Source organism: Martes martes, assembly GCF_963455335.1.
Source record: "Martes martes genome assembly, chromosome: 2".
Lineage (NCBI taxonomy): Eukaryota > Metazoa > Chordata > Mammalia > Carnivora > Mustelidae > Martes > Martes martes.
In genome coordinates, this window is record NC_137889.1 from 58,105,955 (window position 1) to 58,126,149 (window position 20,195).

At 35.1% G+C, this 20,195-nt stretch overlaps 1 protein-coding gene across 10 annotated transcripts in view; it reads right to left on the bottom strand.

Annotated features, from left to right (window-relative positions):
• The window catches only part of HMBOX1 (homeobox containing 1), a 196,659-nt gene that overhangs the window by 59,732 nt on the left and 116,732 nt on the right, over positions 1-20,195 (bottom strand). For all 10 annotated transcript variants that reach the window (XM_080797802.1, XM_080797800.1, XM_080797805.1 and 7 more), the window contains exon 5: positions 7,039-7,149. In XM_080797802.1, the coding sequence (XP_080653928.1) occupies positions 7,039-7,149 (111 nt within the window). The remainder of the gene's footprint in view (positions 1-7,038; positions 7,150-20,195) is intronic.

Below are 20,195 nucleotides of genomic sequence, written 5' to 3' on the forward strand. Positions count from 1 at the left end.
TAGGTCCCCTCATCCAAAGCCTGGCTTCTGGTAAAAGGATATTTTTAGGGCTTCAGTGGGTGAAGGATAGGGAATAGGTGAGTAAATTATAATTAGTAGGCTACACTATAACTATGGCATCTTTTCTTAGTTAAGGAATAGATAGGTATAAATAAAACAAAAATACTTAGAATCTTAATCATGGTAGTGGGGTTTATTGGTCACGTAACTATTCTTCTTTATAATAGTCTGTATTATACAATTTTTCTATACAAAGGAAATTTAGGTGAAACAAATTACTTTAAAATACTTAAAAAGAAATCAAGGAAACTTATGCACAGATGGGTGGAAACTCAGTAATTTCAAACTCGTAAACATACTGAATTTGAAACATAATATTATCACATTACTTTTGAGGTTTTTTTTCCCCTTGCTCCTTTTTCTTTTTCAATGTAGCAGTATTTAAAAATAGCACAAGCAGCATTCTGGAAACACTCCAATAAACACAGATTTGTTCTAGAAACCTTGGTTAATCTTGCTCTAGTCAAAGCGGATGGAGAGCAATGAATAATCCAAGAATGGGTTCAAAATTATAGACTCTGACAGAAAAATACAAAGATACTAGAATACAGAAACAATGTAACTTTAAACCCCTCTGAAATAAAATATGGGATTTCTGGATTGGCTATGAAGAATCCACTTTTTGTTTTTCCTTACAGGAATTTTCCTTCCAGAAACACTTTTTTTCCCATCTTGTATCTGGGCTCTCATTAAGAACAAAATTTTGCACATTAATCCAGCAACTCTAAACCCAAGAGGAAAAAAGTCTTTTCCTAATTTGCTGATAGATTTCTAATTTTGATAAATGTTCTCTTTGCATATATGATAATTTTCTTATCAGGTTTACTTCTGAGTGAGACTTTGCCAGTCAACTAATAGAATATGACTACAAGCTTGTTATTACTATCCCGTTCACAGAAACTACCTTCTCCAGAAGTAATTTTTCATCATCCCCTATGTCACACACATGATTTCCCTGAGGTTCTGACACTCGGCAATAGTGAAGGGAGGAGGCATTACTTCTGATCTCCAAATTTACTTCATGTGCTTGCTGTATGAGCCTCCTGGCAAACTTTATTTGTTTAATTTAGAAATAGGCAGAATCAGTGCCATGAGCCAAGAGGAACTCAGCAAACCCTGTCTGCTATAGTAATGTTTAAATTAGACAAGGGAAAAGATTGCTGAGCTTAATTTGATTAAATAAAGGGTTTTCTGATGTCAACCATGCTGAATTTAGTACCCATTTCTTTTAAAAAATGGGCGTTTTCTTGTAAATGTTTTCATAAGAAACAAGATAAAATGTATTTGATCAGTTTCCATCAGTCTATTTTATTCATACTCCTTGGCAGGCTTTGGGGTATGCTGGGAAATTCTAATGATGAGTCTGTTTATCAGAGAACTACAATGTATCTATTGGATTATCAGTAAAAATAACCTAAATACCACTCTATTATTTTTCTTGCTGAGTTCACTTAAAGAGAGACCAAAAAAAAAAAAAAAAAAAATCCTGCATCCAAATGGATCCAGAGTGAAGAGGTTGAGAAACAGAAGAACTTCAATGATGATAGACAGAAAGAAATGCACTGAGCCCAAGAATAGAGATAGAGAATGTAGAAAAATTTTTTTATTTGTTTTCTAAATGCTTACATTTAGAGAAAAGAAAAAAAGTACTTTTTCGTTTTGTGATTTTCCTTAATTTTGCATTTTCCCCCCAGAATATAGCAATGGGATGGTACCATTTACATTTATTCCGATGAGCAAGTAAAATTTGTGAAATAAAATCACTTCCTATCAATCAGGAGGTCTGGACCACATGAACCTAGGTTCTTCAGTTTTTTTTATATCTTGAAAACTGTTAACAAAGCAGATTAATTTCATTTCTGCCTCTCTCTCTCTCTCTCATTCCTTCCCTTCCTTCTTTCCCTTCTTCCTCCCTCTCTCCTCTTCATGAAACTTTATATGTATCTTTTGAATACATAGTGGAAGTACAAAATTCATAAAGACACGAAAGGTTATACAGTTAACAATCTCCCTGCCATCCTGTATTCCCAGTCTCTCAAAGCCTCTACAGAGCCTTCCTTAGCTCCAAATAGTCTGCTAGAGATGTTCTATGTTTACATGAGCATATACATGTATGTGTTCCTTCTATGTAAATGACAGTATACTGTATCTACTGTTTTGCACCTTACTTTATTTCCTTATGAATTTGATATTACTATATATAAATTCAATTCATATAAAACCCTCCTTTAAAAAAATAACTATATAGCCTCCATACTGTTCCACTGTACAGACGTATCATTTCTTTAACTGGTTTGTGACTGAGGGACATTAGGCAGATTCCAATCACTTCTGCACTGACCTGCAAGGAAGATTCTCATGTACTATAAGTACCTAACAACCAGATAGTATATAAGCTATTTTTAGGTGCTAACATAATTTTAGTTCATCAAGATGATCCAAACAGAAGAGTAGTTTCAAAGTGTCCATGGAGAAGAAACAACACAATTCTTTACCTAAAATCAAAGGTTATTTTATTTTATTTTTAAAATATTTATTTATTTATTTATTTGACAGAGAGCGAGAGAGGGAGAGGGAACACAAGCAGGCGGGACAGAGAGGGAGAGGGAGAGGCAGACTCCCTGCCAAGCAGGAGCCTGACATGGGGCTCGATCCCAGGACCTTGGGATCATGACTTGAGCCGAAGGCAGAGGCTCAACCAACTGAGCCACCTGGGCACCCCTCAAAGGTTATTTTAAAGTCAACAAAGCCTCACCTAGAAAGAATTCTATCAAATTAGGTCTTATAATAAAGGTAAAAATGCAAAGAATAATTTCTAAACATTAAATTTTAGTCGCTAATATCTGATTACTGTTGATGCTATGAAAACTACCAACTGACAATTACAAATTATCCTCTTCTCTTCAGCTAACTTTAAATTCTGTCCTACAGAACCCCTATGGACTTGGTTTTCAAGTAAAAAACAGAAAGTCCTTTAAAAAAAATAATCAGCAAAACAACTTCACTGAAAACCAAATGCATATAGTTAGGGGAACTTATTCTCTTTTATTTATTTTTAAGTAAACTCTACACCCAACATGGGGCTTGAACTCACAACCCCAGATCAAGAGTCACATAACTCCACCAGCTGAGCCAGACCAGGTATTCCTAGGGGGAACTTATTCTTAAAAGGAAGTACTATCTCCTTAAAGAAAGCAACTCCTCATCAACAGCTGGATGAATGCTGTTAGTCCTTTCCCATTTTCCTGTTTCAGTGCCCTAGTTCCACCTTTCATCAGTTTCCTGACAATGGTTTAGCCTAACTCTGGTTCCAAGACAAACTGAAATAAAAAATAAGATCAAAAATAAATAATTTTTAATAAAAACTTAATAATTTTTTAATAAAACAGCTTCAGAAGAACATTATATCACCCAGAGCTAAAAACTGGATTTTGATAGCAGTATTCTGCAGTTGGCAGTGCTATCAGATCAGCTGCAGGGACCTAAGAGCTGCACCTTAGTCCCCTTCTGCTTTCTGGTGAATTCATTTTCCTGGTATCCTAGTCCCTGCCTGGGACAGGAGCCCAGCCTTGAAATCCCAGGGGGATGGGAATTTAGCCTCACCAACTTGATTAGATTATATGTCAAGGCACTATTCTAAGTGCTAAATCTGAGAGACAAAAAAAAAATCCCTTCTCTTATGGAGGCTGATTGCCTGACACAGTTGGCTAGTTTTTGTCCTTCAAATTCTTCACTCTTCTGCCCTATACATTTTTGAACATCTTGATAATCCCTCTGGTGCTCCCCACCATGGCAATCAACTGCTGCAAAGTGACCAGGTTTATGAAAGCCCTAGGTACAGTTCCTTATTTACCTAGCCATCCCTTTGCTCTCAGCTGCTCTATTAAGCAGACCAAGTGCCAAGTTTTTGTTACTCACCATCTGATTTGCTTTGCTGTGTGTGAGTCATGGGAGAAGTGATGTCTTTGGAAAGATTGCTTAGAGCTAAGTTTAAAGCGTTGCTTCAAGTATGATTTATCTTAAGATTGTCAAATATGGTAGCCACTAGCCACATGTGGCCATTGAGGACCTGAAATTTGGTTGATCGGAAATGGTATGTGCTTCAAGTATAAAATACATACTAGATTTAAAAAATCAGTAGAAAATAAAAGAGGAAGGAAGGGAGGGAGGGAGGGAAAGAGGGGGGAGAAAATGGGGTGCCTGGGTGGCTCAGTCGGTTAAGTGTCCAACTCTTGATCTCAGCTCAGGTCTTGATCTTAGGGTTGAGTTCAAGGCCCACACTGGGCTCCACGCTAGGTGTGGAGCCTACTTTTAAAAAAAGAGAAAGAAAGAGGTCTCAATAATTTTTAAAAGTACTGATTAAATGTTGAAGTGTTAATACATATTTGCTAAATAAAATATATTATTAAAATTAATTTTAGCTCTCTCTTAATTTTTTAAATGTGGCTATTAGAAAATTTTTAAATTATGTGTCATTTGCATTATATTTCCACTGAATTGTGCTGCTTTAGAACATTTAGCTAATGGTAGCAACAAAAGAGTCATTATTTTGAGAGATGTGCTTACATATCTAGCTATCAGAAGAATACCTAAAAATGGAAGTTATTTGCAGAAAAACTGCTAGCTAATAAATGCTAAAGGAATGCTAAATAAGATCATCATCATTTTGCAATCCTCAATGGGATAACTCATTTAGGTAAGCATCATCAATGGGTGCTAAGACCACTGACAAAAGGTTGCTGTAGAAGAGGATATCCATCCGGGGGCAAAATGATGCCCTACAGATTATTATAAACTGCAAAGACAAGACCTGGTGGTCACTACTTTAACAAATGATCAAACTTAGCATATGATAGTGCTACAACCTGACATTACATGCCTCTTTGGATATATGAGGTAAATGTTACTGACAAAGCATTTTGTCTCAATGTTTTACTGTGAAAATTTTCAAACACATATACATCAACAATGAAAGAATTTTATGATGAAAATCTATACTCAAATCATGCAATATTTTACTCACTTACTTTATCACATTATGTATCCATCTCCTTATCCATTTTATTTTGATGCATTTCAAAGTACATTAGAGACCTCATTACATACTCTCTCTAAATAATCTATGAAGTGTTCTTGCCAAAAATGGTTAACTTGAATTTACTAAACCTTACTTCCAGGTTACAGGAAATACAGGGGCTATAGAGGAAAAAGTTAACTGACACTAAGAGAAAACAGAAAAATCCAGAATATGGGACATCTGTGACATTAGATGATTTAAAAAGTGTATGTTATTAATAAAAAAAAAGCTTGAGTGACTAGATTTAAAAGTTTAAAAAGATATGTAACAACAAATTCCAATCTGTCCACCTAAATCAGATACTATTTAATAAAAAAAATTCTTGTAACAATTAAAGAAATATGAATATATACTAGATGTTAGATGATATTATGGAATTAGTATTAGTTTTCTTAGATGTGGTCATGAACTGTGGTTATGCAGGCGATTACCCTTTTTTTCAGGAGATGAATGTTTACATGCATATACATATATACATAGATTTTAAATTTATTCATTTATTTATTTTCTAGAGATAAGGCAAATATAGCAAAATGTTAACAATTATTGTATCTAGGAAGAGAGTAAACATGTTCACTGTGCTGGTCTTTCAACTCTTCTATACATCTGAAACACTTAAAAACAGAAACTGGGGGGCAGGACAGATTAAAAAAAAAACAACTCGTTGTAGGGAGGCTGATACGGTCTTTTCTGTTTTGTTCTGCCTGGGCCTTTCAGATTAGGAATGTGATCTTTAAAAAAAAAAATCTTACCCCTCCCCCCACACGTTTCTCTAACATTATTTCCACCTCAGAGTCAATGCTATATGCAATAATCCAACTGCTGATTTAATCTAAAATAAGCAAAGGCTTTAATGCTATAGTGTTACAGAAGACAGTTCTCCAATCATAAGGCTAAACTTGAGATCAGGTTCATCGCCACCAGTCTGTGCAATGTATAGATTAAGGACAGGCTGCCACACACCTTCAGACTTTATATACCAGTTGTTAAAAGTATCCTACAATAGATCTTGCCTATCTGGCAACTTCAGACATAAAGGTTTTATGATTTCATTTCCTTCAGATTTCCTTGAGATTTCATTCTACTTTCCAACTTATTGCTGCTTTCTAAGTTATCAGGGCAGCTTCACCCTAATGTCCAAAGACATGCTCATTATCCAGGTAATTAGAAACAGAAAATCAGGGGCACCTGGGTGGCTCAGTGGGTTAAGCCTCTGCCTTCGGCTCAGGTCATGATCTCAGGGTCCTGGGATCGAGCCCTGCATCAGGCTCTCTGCTCAGCAGGGAGCCTGCTTCCCCCCTCTCTCTGCCTGCCTCTCTGCCTACTTGTGAGCTCTTTCTGTCAAATAAATAAATAAACAATCTAAAAAAAAAAAAGGAAATAGAAAATCATTAGCAGAGGTCACTGGACACAGTATAGCAGTAACTAAATAAAAGTACTGAATTTATATTTTCTAACTAAAATAACATTTACAAAAAACAAAACAAAACAAAACCAAAAAACCCCATCCAGATGCGGAATCTTATGTGTATACCTACAGTTGAAAAAAAGAAAACAGCCACTGATAATCACGACCTGTCTTTCAAACTATCATTAGAAAGAGCACATAACCTGCAAACAAAGAGGTGCTTTGGAGGAAGGAAGAAAATAACCAGACAGTATTAGACATGAAACTAAAAAACGGTATAATCAGGGCTTAGGTTTTACAATTAATGCTCTTTGGGCGAGATTGGGCACATTCAAGGTGGTATGGCCGTAGACAAGAGTGCTCTTTGCGAAAAAAGAACAACAGTAAAGTATAAAATCACCTTAGTGAAGATCAGTCAGCACACAGATTTAATAAAGTAATTAATTACATCTGTCTTGTTTCAGATGCAATAAAATAAGGAAAAGATATTTACCAGGGTTTGTCTTCTCAAGTTGGTACCATCGGTAAAATGCTCTTTTCTTCTGTTCACTCAGGTCTGACCCCTGCTGCAACAGCCAGTGAGAGATCCGGCTCTGACTAATACCTGTGGAGAAAGAGAAATAGCTGTTGCAGGTACTTGAAGCCCAGGGAAGCTGCGAGTTCTGTTGGTTCTAGGTTACTGGGTCCTTTTTTCTCTGTGTTAATCTGTAATGAAGCAACTTGAATGAATTCTCTAATATTAGATTTCTTTGTAAAGGCTGACTGCACTGGCTGGAATATACTCAGAAATGATCCACCAGAGGTCAAAGCATTTTATTAACCAAGACGTGAAAGTGGTCTCTAAAATTAATCCATAAGCCAAGTTCATGTGAGATAAATGAAGAGATTCCTAATTAATAGTTGTAGGTCGGAAGTTGACTACATTTATACTCTAACACCCCCCACTGCAGCCCAATCCTGGTTGAGAATGTTAGAATATTAGAACTTTTACCAGATACTGAGAAGGAAGAAAAAAAAATCAAGCCAGCAAGTTTTGCTATTCATTATCAACACTGAGAAAAAAGATTTAGGGCCTAAGAAAGGAGAGATTATTGAAAACAGTCTCTTCAATAAGGTTTCCGGCTTATTTGTTAATTCATATAGGCATTTCCAGACTCGTTACTATTACTACATATAACAAAGAATTGGAAGAATTTTAGGTTATGTTGCAATACGACTTTTTAAGAAACCTCAAGAGGTAAGGACATCTTTCTAAGACACAGACTTATTAAAAAAAAAAAAACTGAACAGAATATAAAGCAGTGGTTTTCAGCTACCTCTAAGAAGTTCTTGACAGCAATTAATTAGAAATGTGAAAAACCTCCACATGTGAAAGTAAGAAAGCATGACCAAAACTTACTAGTATGATAATCACATGCTTCTTCTGGTCATTATAGCTATTTCAAAAATGAATAATTCAACATGCAACTGGCAAAAGCAAAGAATAATAGGAAAGATGAAACTGTCTTATACGCCCATAAGTCACTTTCCAAAAGACTATTCAGCTATCATAGAAGGTTAACAGTATCTAAATTCTCCCAAGGAATTACTTATAGTAACTGGATGGTACTGAATGCCATGTGTGCCAACACCTGTTTAAAGCTATAATGCACAACAGGAAGAATAGTTATCAGGAAGAAACACACCTCCTAACATGAGAAGAAGCAGGAGGTCTGGTGATCACATTTAACTCATTAGAAGCAAGAAAATGGGAGGAAACTGGAGAGAGATTTGTTAAAAGAGAGGTTGGGGTTTGAATCATGTTTCTCTGATTGGAAATGCCTTTCACTTTGAAAGGGTAAAAGTCAAACAGTTTTCCAAAACCGAAGTGATTACATCCTCAAGTAATTCACACAGTAGTTTTCCAGTGGACTGAGGATCTATGTGATGCAAGTGCTGGCAGCTAGCACTGTATGCTTGTTCTAAGAGAATACAAATTATTCTGGATAATTAAATCGGCTGTTTAGCAATGCTTTCACCAAAGGTCTAGTTTCAGACATTATACTACTTTTTATATTACCTTTAAACAAGAGTGAAAAAAAAAAAAAACCAACGATTTACCACCATAAAATCAAATTTGGTTTTCATGTCATAAAATGAAACTATTTTATATGGATTCTTCATATTGGTACTACACTATTCATAAAGAGGAAATTCAAGAAAAATCTGTTAAGAAAAAAAAAAAAGGATACACAGAGATTCTGAAAACTTTCAGTATTGAATCTTCTGCACAGAGATCACAGAGCCCACTAGATATTGGAGCTGTCCAGTTCTGGCTGTGCTGTAGTGGAGGAAGAGGAAAAAGCCCATCAAAAGGAGATTAAATTATGGACTACTCACATAATAAAATACTGGGCAGACTTTTAAAATGTTCTTAAACAGCCAAAAAACCAAAACTAACACAAAAACAAACCAACCAAACAAAAAGCCGTCAATATCAAGTGTTGGCAAGGGCACAGAGTATATGGAACTCTCTCACTTCTGAGAGAAGGGTAAGATGTCAGGGCCGCTATGAGAAACAACTGAGCAGTATCTACTAAAGGGAACATATGGATACCGTATGGTCTAGCAATTTCTTTCCTTGATATACAGCACAGAAATTTGTACATACTCAATAGAAATGTGGGGCAAAAGGTATGTACAACTTGTACACATACAGACCTACAGAAGCATTATTCATAATAATCCCCAATCTGAAACAAGTCAAACACAAATCAACAGAATACATAAAAATCATGATTTATGCATTCTACTAAAGACTACCATATCAAATAGAAAAAGGATAAACCACTGATACATGGAACCACATTAATAAATCTCACAAGAATAATATAGGCCCCCCCAAACAGACACATACATAAAAAAGCCACACACGATTATATGATTCAATTTATATACAGTTAAAAAACAGACACAGCTTATCTATATGAGTGGTTACCTATGGATAGGAGGAAGGTTAATTAACTGGGAGGCAGTTGAAGAAATGCAGTGATCAGCATGATTACTGATCTTTTTTTTAAAGATTATATTTATTTATTTGAGAGAGAGAGAGAGAGAGCACACGTGAGTGCATGAGCAGGGGGAGGAGCAGAGGGAGAGGGAAAAGCAGACTCTCCGCTGAGCAGGGAGTCCTGAAGGATGTGGGGCTCCATTCCAGGACCCCAGGATCATGACCTGAGCCGAAGGCAGATGCCCATCCTACTGAGCCACCCAGATGCCCTTGCATCATTACTGATCTTGATCTAGATGAGAGTTATACATGTGGCTTCACTTTGTAAAAGTCATTAAACTTGGGACACTTTTCTCTGTATATATTTCAATTTCTAAAAAGAGTTTCCCGCCAAAGTTTTCAAAATTCTATGCAGTGTGTAAAAATAAATTGGTATGTATCAATATGGAAAGATGGCCATGATATCAATGAAAAAGTATATAGTTTTAAGAATATATTTTCACATAATCTACATCCTGTTTTGTATAGTAAGTAACAAAAGCTTATACATAGCCAAAGACACACAAGAGGAATTTAGAGTGGCTGACTCTTCCTATATTGCATACCTTTATATTATTTTCTTAATCTTCCTACAAATATGTATTAATTTATTTTTAACCTTTCCCTATAATCACGTTTTATTGGTTGTTTTAAAAACACTGTAATGAAGTTAAGGAACAGACGTGTGCAAAAAGAAGTTAATTTCTTCTTTCATTAATTCTCCTGAGGCAGGCAATGTTAACTGTTAACATATGTTGTTCCACAATTTTCTCCATGCATAATTATTAATTTAATAAAACAAAAGAAAGTAATAAAGAATTATTCCCCATCCAATCTTTTGTCTGAAGAGAAAATAAAGGAAATCTTCCCAGTATATTTAATAACAGTTTTCATATAATAAATATAGAAAATGAAGTAATAACTTTTCCAGAAGAGGCACTATAAAAACTAAATATGTACAATAATACATTTTGCAAAAAAAAAAATTTTTGCAGTGATTTTTCTTAATTAGCAGCTTGCTAATAAGTAAGTTTCCTTTAACACTCATCCTTCTGTGCCTGGTCCACGCCTTTGGAATTTTAGTTGATCTAGGTGTAAAAAGGCCCTGCTGCTTTTCTTTACTGTCTGCTTCGGTACTTCTCCTTGGGAGACAAATTCCCTTTCCTCCCTCCCACTGCTGAAAAAAAACATGTCATTCCCCACATGTTTTAGCTCCTCAAAACCTCTTCTCCACCTTTCACAGAGCAGAAGAAAAGAAAAATGCACATATAATTTTCATAACTCTCTTACACTGAGATACTAAAACTAACACCCCATTAATTTCTTTCCACTAAGAAACTGATTGGTCACATTGAATTCAAAGGATGAAAAATGCCAGTCTCATTCACATTCTTTTCTGAGCTTAGCTTCATCATGCTCCTTCCAGTTCCTCAAATGCCATGCTCCCTCCCACTAGAGGGCTCTCTACCACAACCCATTCTGGTCAAAAACTTTGATGCAACAAATTCAAATGTTTCCTCTTCCTTCCCCTTCCTGGGCAATGCAAATGACCAATCACATCATCTTCATCCTTGAAAAATGTTAGATACAACTATCTAATGCAACTTTTTAGTCAGCTTCATGGACTGTTTGCTAGCTCCTTACATGTTAGTGTCCTCACGGTTCCATCTCTAAGAATCTTCTCTCCTATACACTCTTCCTCTGGTCATCACAACTATCAATCATGATTTTAAAATTCTAAATGCCAATGACTTCCAGAGCACCAGACTGTTCTTTCAAACCATGTGCTAGATAGCTTCATGAGATTTTCCCACAGGTCTTCAGTATCGTTAACTTAACTCATATCTTCTTCCTTTAACTCTGCTCTTCTTTGTCCCCCATCTCAGTTCTACCTTCCACTCTACTCTCTCCTCTAATTCTCACATGATTACCATACCTAATCACTTCTTAAAATTCTCTTTATGTTTTCTCCAATCTTCATTCTTGCGGTTCAGAATCTCAGCCTTGTTTGCCTGGACAATTGAAATAACTGATAAAAGAATAAGCCATCTAAGATCCACAAAGACAAAAACCTCATGATCAGATCCTTCTTAATTACAAGGTCATTTCACAGTTGAAAACATGAAATGTGATTCTTCAGTCACTTTCTACTTGAGAACTGCAGTCATCTCAGGGCAACTAGAGTTATAACTCCAAATTTAAAACAGATTCCATAAAAAGTGTTCATAAACATGTGGGGGAAAAAAATCCATTCTCCATCCCAACTTTTCTATTTCTTATCCTAGAGGTTTATTTGGATGTGAATCCTTCTAGATTCTTTCCTGTGCACTTAAGACATAAACATGTACATATATATACATTTAAGTTTTTTTAAGCACACATTTGTAGTTATTCGATATATAAGTAATATTTCTCACATAAATGGAATTTTCTCATGTAGTAATTTAATGAATCTTCATCATTCTAATGGTTACATGGTATTCCACACCAAAATCCACTTACATATTTACCTATTATTAAACATTTCAGTTGTTGCTAATGGTTTACCATTATAAATGATGATACAATAAATACTCTATGCATATCTTCGTGCATATGTACAGATGTTTTAGGATTGATTTTTGAGAATGGAATTTTTGATTCACAGCATATGAGCACTTAAGTTTATGACAAATACCAGAGTGCCCCCTTAAGAAGGTTGTACCAAATTTTATACTCTGATCAATAGTGATGATATTATCTCCCTACATTCTCATGATTAGTGAATACTATAAAACTTTTTTTGAAAGTCTTTCTTTTTGTAATACATGCTCATTATTAAAAAAGAATTATAAGCAATTTAGCGGAAAGAAAAATTAAGAAGACAGCTAATAAAAAAAATACACACATCCAAATTCTTACCGTTTAGAAATAACTATACTTATGATAAGATCATTCCAAGCATATGTAGACATAGGGTAGGCAGAAATAATTACTAAAAGTGAACATATGCATACTGTATACTATATAGACACACTATAGACAGAATTTTGAAATATAAAAACATAAAAATCAGTTTGATTTGAACGCAAGAAGAATTTTTTAATAGAGTGAAAATAAACTATTACTCAATTTTAGTAAATGCTTCTATAAGGCAAGCAAGGTACCTAAAAGAATGCATTAAAGCAAGGAAAAGGCTTATACAAAAACATTAGGTTGGAAGCATTACCTTCTAACTTGTGGGCAGTATGTAATGGCTCCTGGCTAAAAACATTGAGGAAATTAGCAGGGTGTGGTGGCCAGGCTCTAAGATGACCCTTAATTATTCTCTGTCTTCCTCCTTTTGTGTAATACCCTCCAACCCTGCTTGAGAGTTGATCTGTGCAACCAACAGAATATGGCAGAAATGACAGTCTGTGACTTCCGACACTAGGTCATGAACAACGTTACAGCTTCTGCCTTGCTCTCTCTGAAAGCTGGTTCTAAGGAAAGCTAGTTGTCATGCTGTGAGACCATTCAACCTGACCTACAGAGGAACTCACGTGGCAAATAATTGAGGCATTCTACCCACAGCTACCCAAGTGAACTATCTAGACCTCTAGTCTTAGGTAAACCTCCCAATGACTGTAACCTCCTGAGACACCCTAAACCAGAATGTCCTGTCTAAGCTGCTCTTACATTCCTGACCCACAGAAACTGAGATAATAAAGGTTTAGATTTCAAGTTGTTAAGATCTGATGTTATTTCTTATGCAGCAATAGATAACTAATACACATATATATATATACTATATTTTCCCCATCTTTCTCCCTGGCCTATATACCTAACTCCTGATATTTGGAAGATAAATGCAGAGTCAACGTTTATATTCTGTTCTGGATTCATAATTTCCATAGTTGTTTACTTACAGGTCTAGATTCAAATGGATTCAAGATTTACCACATAGTTTATTTTTTGTTTTTAGCTGAGGCATATTTTATCCACAATAAAGTACACTTCTCTCAAATATATATTTCAATGGCTTTTGACATATGTATATACATATGACCATTGCTCAAATTAGTATATAGATTATTTTCATGCTCCCTAAAAGGTCCTTCTGTCCCTTTCCAGTTAAGATCCAAATTCTATATTTTCAATTTAATTTTTGGTTGGTAAGATTTCTTCATCAAGAAGTTTTTATCATTACAGGTTTATTGGTGTTGTATCCCCCAGTCCTTGTTTTCTTATGTTCGTCTTCCATGTTTATTTTTTGAGGACAACTCTACAAAGGAAATAATTTAGGAGGGATTAGCCTTTCCTCCAAAATCTGTTAAATTGGAGTGAGGTCTATGGGAATGGCAGACTAGGACCTCTGAGAAACAAGTCCTCTAAAAAAATAGCAAGAGCAAAAGATGTTCTGCCATAAAAATACTGGCAAAAATTGTCAGAATCCAACTTAACCAAAAGTTTGCAACAATCCAAGGAGTGCTTATTTAAGAAAAAATACTGAATTTTAATGAGATCATTTGTATGACATTTTAACCAGACCTACATCCATTCCCATTATCACCACTGAAACCAATATTCTTTCAATCAAGTGAAAACAGGAATGGCTTAGTAGCCACTGGATGGAGTAAAACAGGTTTGGAGTTCCCCAAAATACCATTCAAAGAGAACTATCATAATTTGACCTATCTGGCAATTCCCTGGAAACTCCCATTTGTAAAGGCTTGCCCTTATTTGACCCGATTCAGAGCTCACTGGGTGTAAACAGACTTTTCTCTAGGAGGGAAGAGCAAAGGGAGGTGGTTTATTGAAAACAATCAGTGACAATCATTTAACATTGCATTAATATTAACTGAGGTAATGATGACAGCTGGGGCAAACAAGGAGCTGACCAAAATATTTAAAAAGCTGAGGAATGAGATGTCTATGAATATCTTCGAAAACCTTTGACAGGGGCGCCTAGGTGGCTCAGTCGTTAAGCGTCTGCCTTCAGCTCAGGTCGTTATCCCAGCGTCCTGGGATCAAGCCCCATATCGTGCTCCCTGTTCAGGGGGGGAGCCTGCTTCTCCCTCTCCAGCTCCCCCATGCTTGTGCTCCCTCTCTCTATCTCTGTCATAAATAAATAATATCTTGAAAAAAAAAAGAAGAAAGAAAGAAAAGCTTTGGCATATTTTTGGGCAATCTAAAAGATTAGGCACACGCGTAGTACTGTGTCTATGTACATAATCACAGTAATATGTACACACAGGAAAGAGCTATGAAAGCACTAAGGTCTCACCTATGGCTAACCGGGAGGCACAGTATAAAGAGAATGTGAAGACAAAGGTGGAATTATGAAGTGCCTATCTGAGCATTAAGGGCATGCAGAGCCCCTCAGCAAAGCTGGGAAACTTAGGGGCTTTAGGTATTTAAGAAAATCTCTGAACAACAATTAGCTCACAACTAAGCTAACAAGAAACCACCACACACCACAAAGAATACTGATTATAGGATTAGTTCAGGAAAGTCACTAAACAAAGAAAGAGCAACAGTATCAAACAGAGACCACAACAAAGCCAAGGGAGGGGAGGAATCTGATTTCCAGATTTCCACATTATATTACTTAAAAAGTGCCCAGTTTGAAAAACAAAACAAAATTTATAAACCATGCGAAGAAATAAGAAAGAATAACACATAGTAAAAGAAGCCATCAATAAGTGTTTTTGAAGAAATCCAGATGTTGAACTTAATAGACAAAAATTTAAATCAGCTATTTTAAAGATATTCAAAGAATTAAAGAAAAAAAAAAAAAAAACATGTCTGGCAGTGCCTGGGTGGCTCAGTGGGTTAAAGCCTCTGCCTTCAACATCAGGTTATGAACCCAGCCTCCTGGGATCCAGCCCCGCATCAGGATCTCTGCTCAGCAGGGAGCCTGCTTCCCTTCCTCTCTCTCTCTCTCTCTCTCTCTCTCTCTCTCTCTGCCTGCCTCTCTGTCTACTTGTGATCTCTGTCAAATAAATAAATAAAATCTTTAAAAAAAAATGTCTGGAGAACTACAGGAAAGTGTGAGAAAAATCCCTCATCAAATAGAATATCAATAAAAAGAGAGGAATTATAAGGAAGAATCAAATAGAAATTCTGGAGTTGAAAAGTATAAAAATTGAAATTAAAAATTCACTAAAGGTTCAACATCAGATGTGAACTGACGGGAGAAATATCAGGAAACCTAAAGGCAGGTTGACTGAGATGATCTATTACAAGAAACAGAAAAGTGAAGAAAGAACATTTGAAAAAATAATGGCCAAATAGTTCCCGAATTTGATAAGAAAACATTAATCTACAAGTCCAAGAAGCTCAGTAGTATTTAACTAGGGTAAACTCAGAGAGACGTATACCTAAAAACATAAATTGTTGAAAATCAAAGACTAAGATAAAATTTGAAAGCAGCAAGAAAAAAGTGACTCACTATATACTAGGAATACTCAATAAGATTAATAGCTGATTTCTTATTAGAAACTGTCAGAAGTCAGAAAGCAGTAAGATGATATATTCAAAGTGCTGGGGGAAGGAAAAAGAATCTCAAACAAAAACTCTATATCTAGCAAAACTATCCTTCCAAAATGAAACAGACCTTAATAAATTGCCAGGTGAACAAACTGGACAGAATCTGATGTCAGCAGACCTGTCTGTCCTACAAGAAAAACTTCTGCTAAGAGAATTCCTTCATCTGAAATGAAAGAACACTAAATAGTAATTCAAATACACATGAAGGATAAAGAGTGCCAGTAAAAGCAATGACATAATTAAACATAAAAAAAACAGTATAAATGCATTTTTTTGTTTATAACTCCTTTTATCCTTTTTAAAAGTAGATAACGCAGTAATTATAAATCTAAGTTGATGGGTACACAATGTATAGCATATAATTTGTATGACAATAATGGCACAAAGCAGGGGGGAGAGGGAATGAAGTCATAAAGGAGTTAAGTTTTTCTATATTATTGAAATTAAGATGCTGTTAATCTATTACAGATTGATAAAAATTAAATAATTCTAGTTATATAATTATAAGTTAATGGTAATTCCCAGGTCAACCACTAAGATAGTAACTAAAAAACATATAGTAAAGGAAATGGTAAAAGACTTAACCTGGAACACTAGAAAATATTTAACACCAAAGAAGGAAGTAATCAAGCAATAAGGGGAACAAAACAGACACATCATAAAAAACAAATGACAAAATGGAAGACATAAGTCCTATCTCATCATAATTATATTAAATTTAAATGGATTAAACATTCCAATAAGAACTGTGCATTGTCTATAAGAACTGTACATTTTAAATTCAAAGACATGAATAGGTTGAAAGTAGAGGTATGGCCAAGGATATACCATGTAAACATAGCCAAATGAAAGCCTGAGTGGCTATACTAACATTAGATAAAATAGACTTAAAAACAAAATTTGTAATGAGAGACAAAAGAAGGCTATTTTTACAACAATAAAAAGGTTCATTCATGAGAAACATAAAACTACATACATAAATATAAGCAACTGAGCCCCAAAATATATGAGGCAAAACTGACAGAATTGAAAAGAGAAATAGACAATTCGATAATAACAGCTGGAGACTTCAGTATTCCACTTTCAATAACAGATAAAACAACCAGACAGAAGATCAATAAGGAAATAGAAGATCTGAACATCATAAACCAACTAGACCTAAAAAACAGACATTCCACTCAACAATAGTAGAATACACATTCTTCTCTAGTGTACATGGAACATTTTCCAGGACAGATATATGTGTGGCCACAAAACAAGTCTCAATAATTTTTAAATCATACAAAGTGTGCTCTCCAAACATAATAGAATGAATTATAAGTCAATAGAAAAAAAAACTAAAAACTCACAAATATGTAGAAATTAATAGTCTTAACCAATGAGTCAGAGATGAAATCATGAGGGATATCAGAAAACACTTTGAGATGATTAAAACACACACAGACACACACAGACACACAGACACACACACACACACACACAACCTACCAAAACATATGAGATGAAGTTAAAGAAGTACTCAGAGAGAAATTTATGGTTGGGATGCCGGGGTGGCTCAGTGGGTTAAAGCCTCTGCCTTCGGCTCAGGTCATGATCCCAGGGTTCTGGGATCAAGCCTTGCATAGGGCTCTCTGATCAGTGGGGAGCCTGCTTCCTCCTCTCTCTCTCTCTCTCTGTCTGCCTCTCCATCTACTTGTGATCTCTGCCTGCCAAATAAATTTTTAAAATCTTAAAAAAAAAAAAAAAGAAATTTATTGTTGTAAATGTCCCTACTGAAAAAAGAAAAAATACCTCAAATCAATAGTCTGGACTTGTACCTTAAAAAAAAACTGGAAAAAGAGTAACTAAATTCAAGGCAAGCAGAAGAAAGGAAATGAAATTATATAGAGGAGATATAAATGAAGCACAAAATAGAAACATAATAGAGAAAATCAACAAAATAATAAATTGTTTGAAACAGGTCAACAAAATTGAGAAACTTTTAGGAATATTGACAAGCAAAGTGAAAGAAGACTCAAAACTAAAATCAGGAATGAAAGAGAGGACATTCCTACCGACCTTAAAGAAATAAAAAGGGAATTCTATGAACAACTATATGCCAACAAATAATACATAATCAAGACGAAATGGACAAATTCCTAAAATAACCTGTGGAACCCAATTCAAGAAGAAACAGAAAATCTGAATAAACTTCCAGCAAGTAAAGATACTGAATTGGTCAAAATTTTCCCCACAAAGTCAGATGGCTACACTGGTAAATTCTAACAAGTATTTCAAAAATAATTCACACACACACACACACACACACACACACAGATCCCTCACAAACTTAGAGAAGGAGAAAACACTTCTCAATTCGTTCCATAAGGACAAAGCCAAACTAAGATACTGCAAGAAAACTATACATCGATACCCCTTATGAGTACAGATGTAAATATCCAATAAAATACTAGTAAACTGATTCCAACAACATATAAAAAGGACTTTATACCAAGACCAAATGAGATTTATCTCAGAAAAGCTAGGTTTATTGAATACATGAAAATATAATCAATGTAATACACCATATTAATAAATCACAAAATCCATGGGATTATTTTAAGACACAGAAAAAGAGTTTCACAAAATCCACACCCTATTGTGATATAGAACACTGAACAAACTAGTAACAGAAGCAAACTTTCATACCCTGATAGGGGACATCTACCAAAAATCCACAATTGATATCATACTTATGGTTAAAGACTGAGTAGCTTTGCCACGAAGATCAGGAACAACATGGAGATGTTTGCTCTCACTATTTAAAAAGCATTCAGGGGCGCCTGGGTGGCTCAGTGGGTTAAAGCCTCTGCCTTCGGCTCAGGTCATGATCTCAGGGTCATGGGATAGAGCCCCGCGTCGGGCTCTCTGCTCGGCAGGGAGCCTGCTTCCTCCTCTCTCTCTGCCTGCCTCTCTGCCTACTTGTGATCTCTCTCTGTCTGTCAAATAAATAAATAAATCTTTAAAAAATAAAAATAAAAAAAATAAAAAGCATTCAGATTACATTGGGGAGGGTATGTGCTATGGTGAGTGCTATGAAGTGTGTAAGCCTGACAATTCACACACCTGTACCCCTGGGGCTAATAACACATGTTAGTTTAAAAAAAAAACTATTTAAAAAAAGCATTCAGATTAGAGAGGAAGAAGTAAAACAACCTGTTTGCAGTTGACATAATCTTGTCTATTAAAAAATTTGAAGGAATCCATGTGAGCATGCATGCTCACACACACACACAGACATTAGAACTAATAAATGTGTTCACTAAGGTTGCAGAATACAAAATCAATATTCAAAATTAAATTCTATTTTTATCCACTAGCAATGAATAAAACAAATTTCAAAAAGTAATTCCATTTACAATAGCATCATAAAGAATAAAATATTTAGGAAATGCAAAGCCTGTAAAACAAATACTACAAAAAACTGTTGAAAAAAATTTAAGAATACCTAAATAAATGGAAAGACATCTCATATTCATGGATGGGACGGGACGACTTAATATCATTAAAATGACAACACTCCCCAAATTGATCTACAGATTCGATGTAATTCTTACTAAAACTCCAGCTGGCTTTTTTGCAGAAATTAATAAACTGATTTTAAAATTCCAATGGAAATGTAAGGGACCCAGAAGAGCTAAAACATTCTTAACAACAACAAAAAAGAACAAAGTTGAAGGATTCACAGTTCCGAATTTCAAAACTTACTGTCAAATTATAAAATCAAGAATATGTGGTACTGGCATTAAGCTAGACATACAGATCAATGGAATAGAACTGAGAGTCAAGAAATAAACCCATACATTCATTTATGCCAACTAATTTTTTACAATGTTGACAAGAAAATTTAGTAGGGAAAGAATAGTCTTTTCAACAAACAGTGCTAGAACAACTAGATATCCAAGTGCCCCCCCCAAAAAGGATATTGGACTCCCCCCTTACATCATATACAAAAATTAACTCAAAATGGATCAGAGACCTAAATATAAGAAATTATAAGCCTCTCAGAGGAAAACATAGACATAAATATGTGTGACTTTGAGTTGGGCAATGATTTCTTAGCTATGACACCA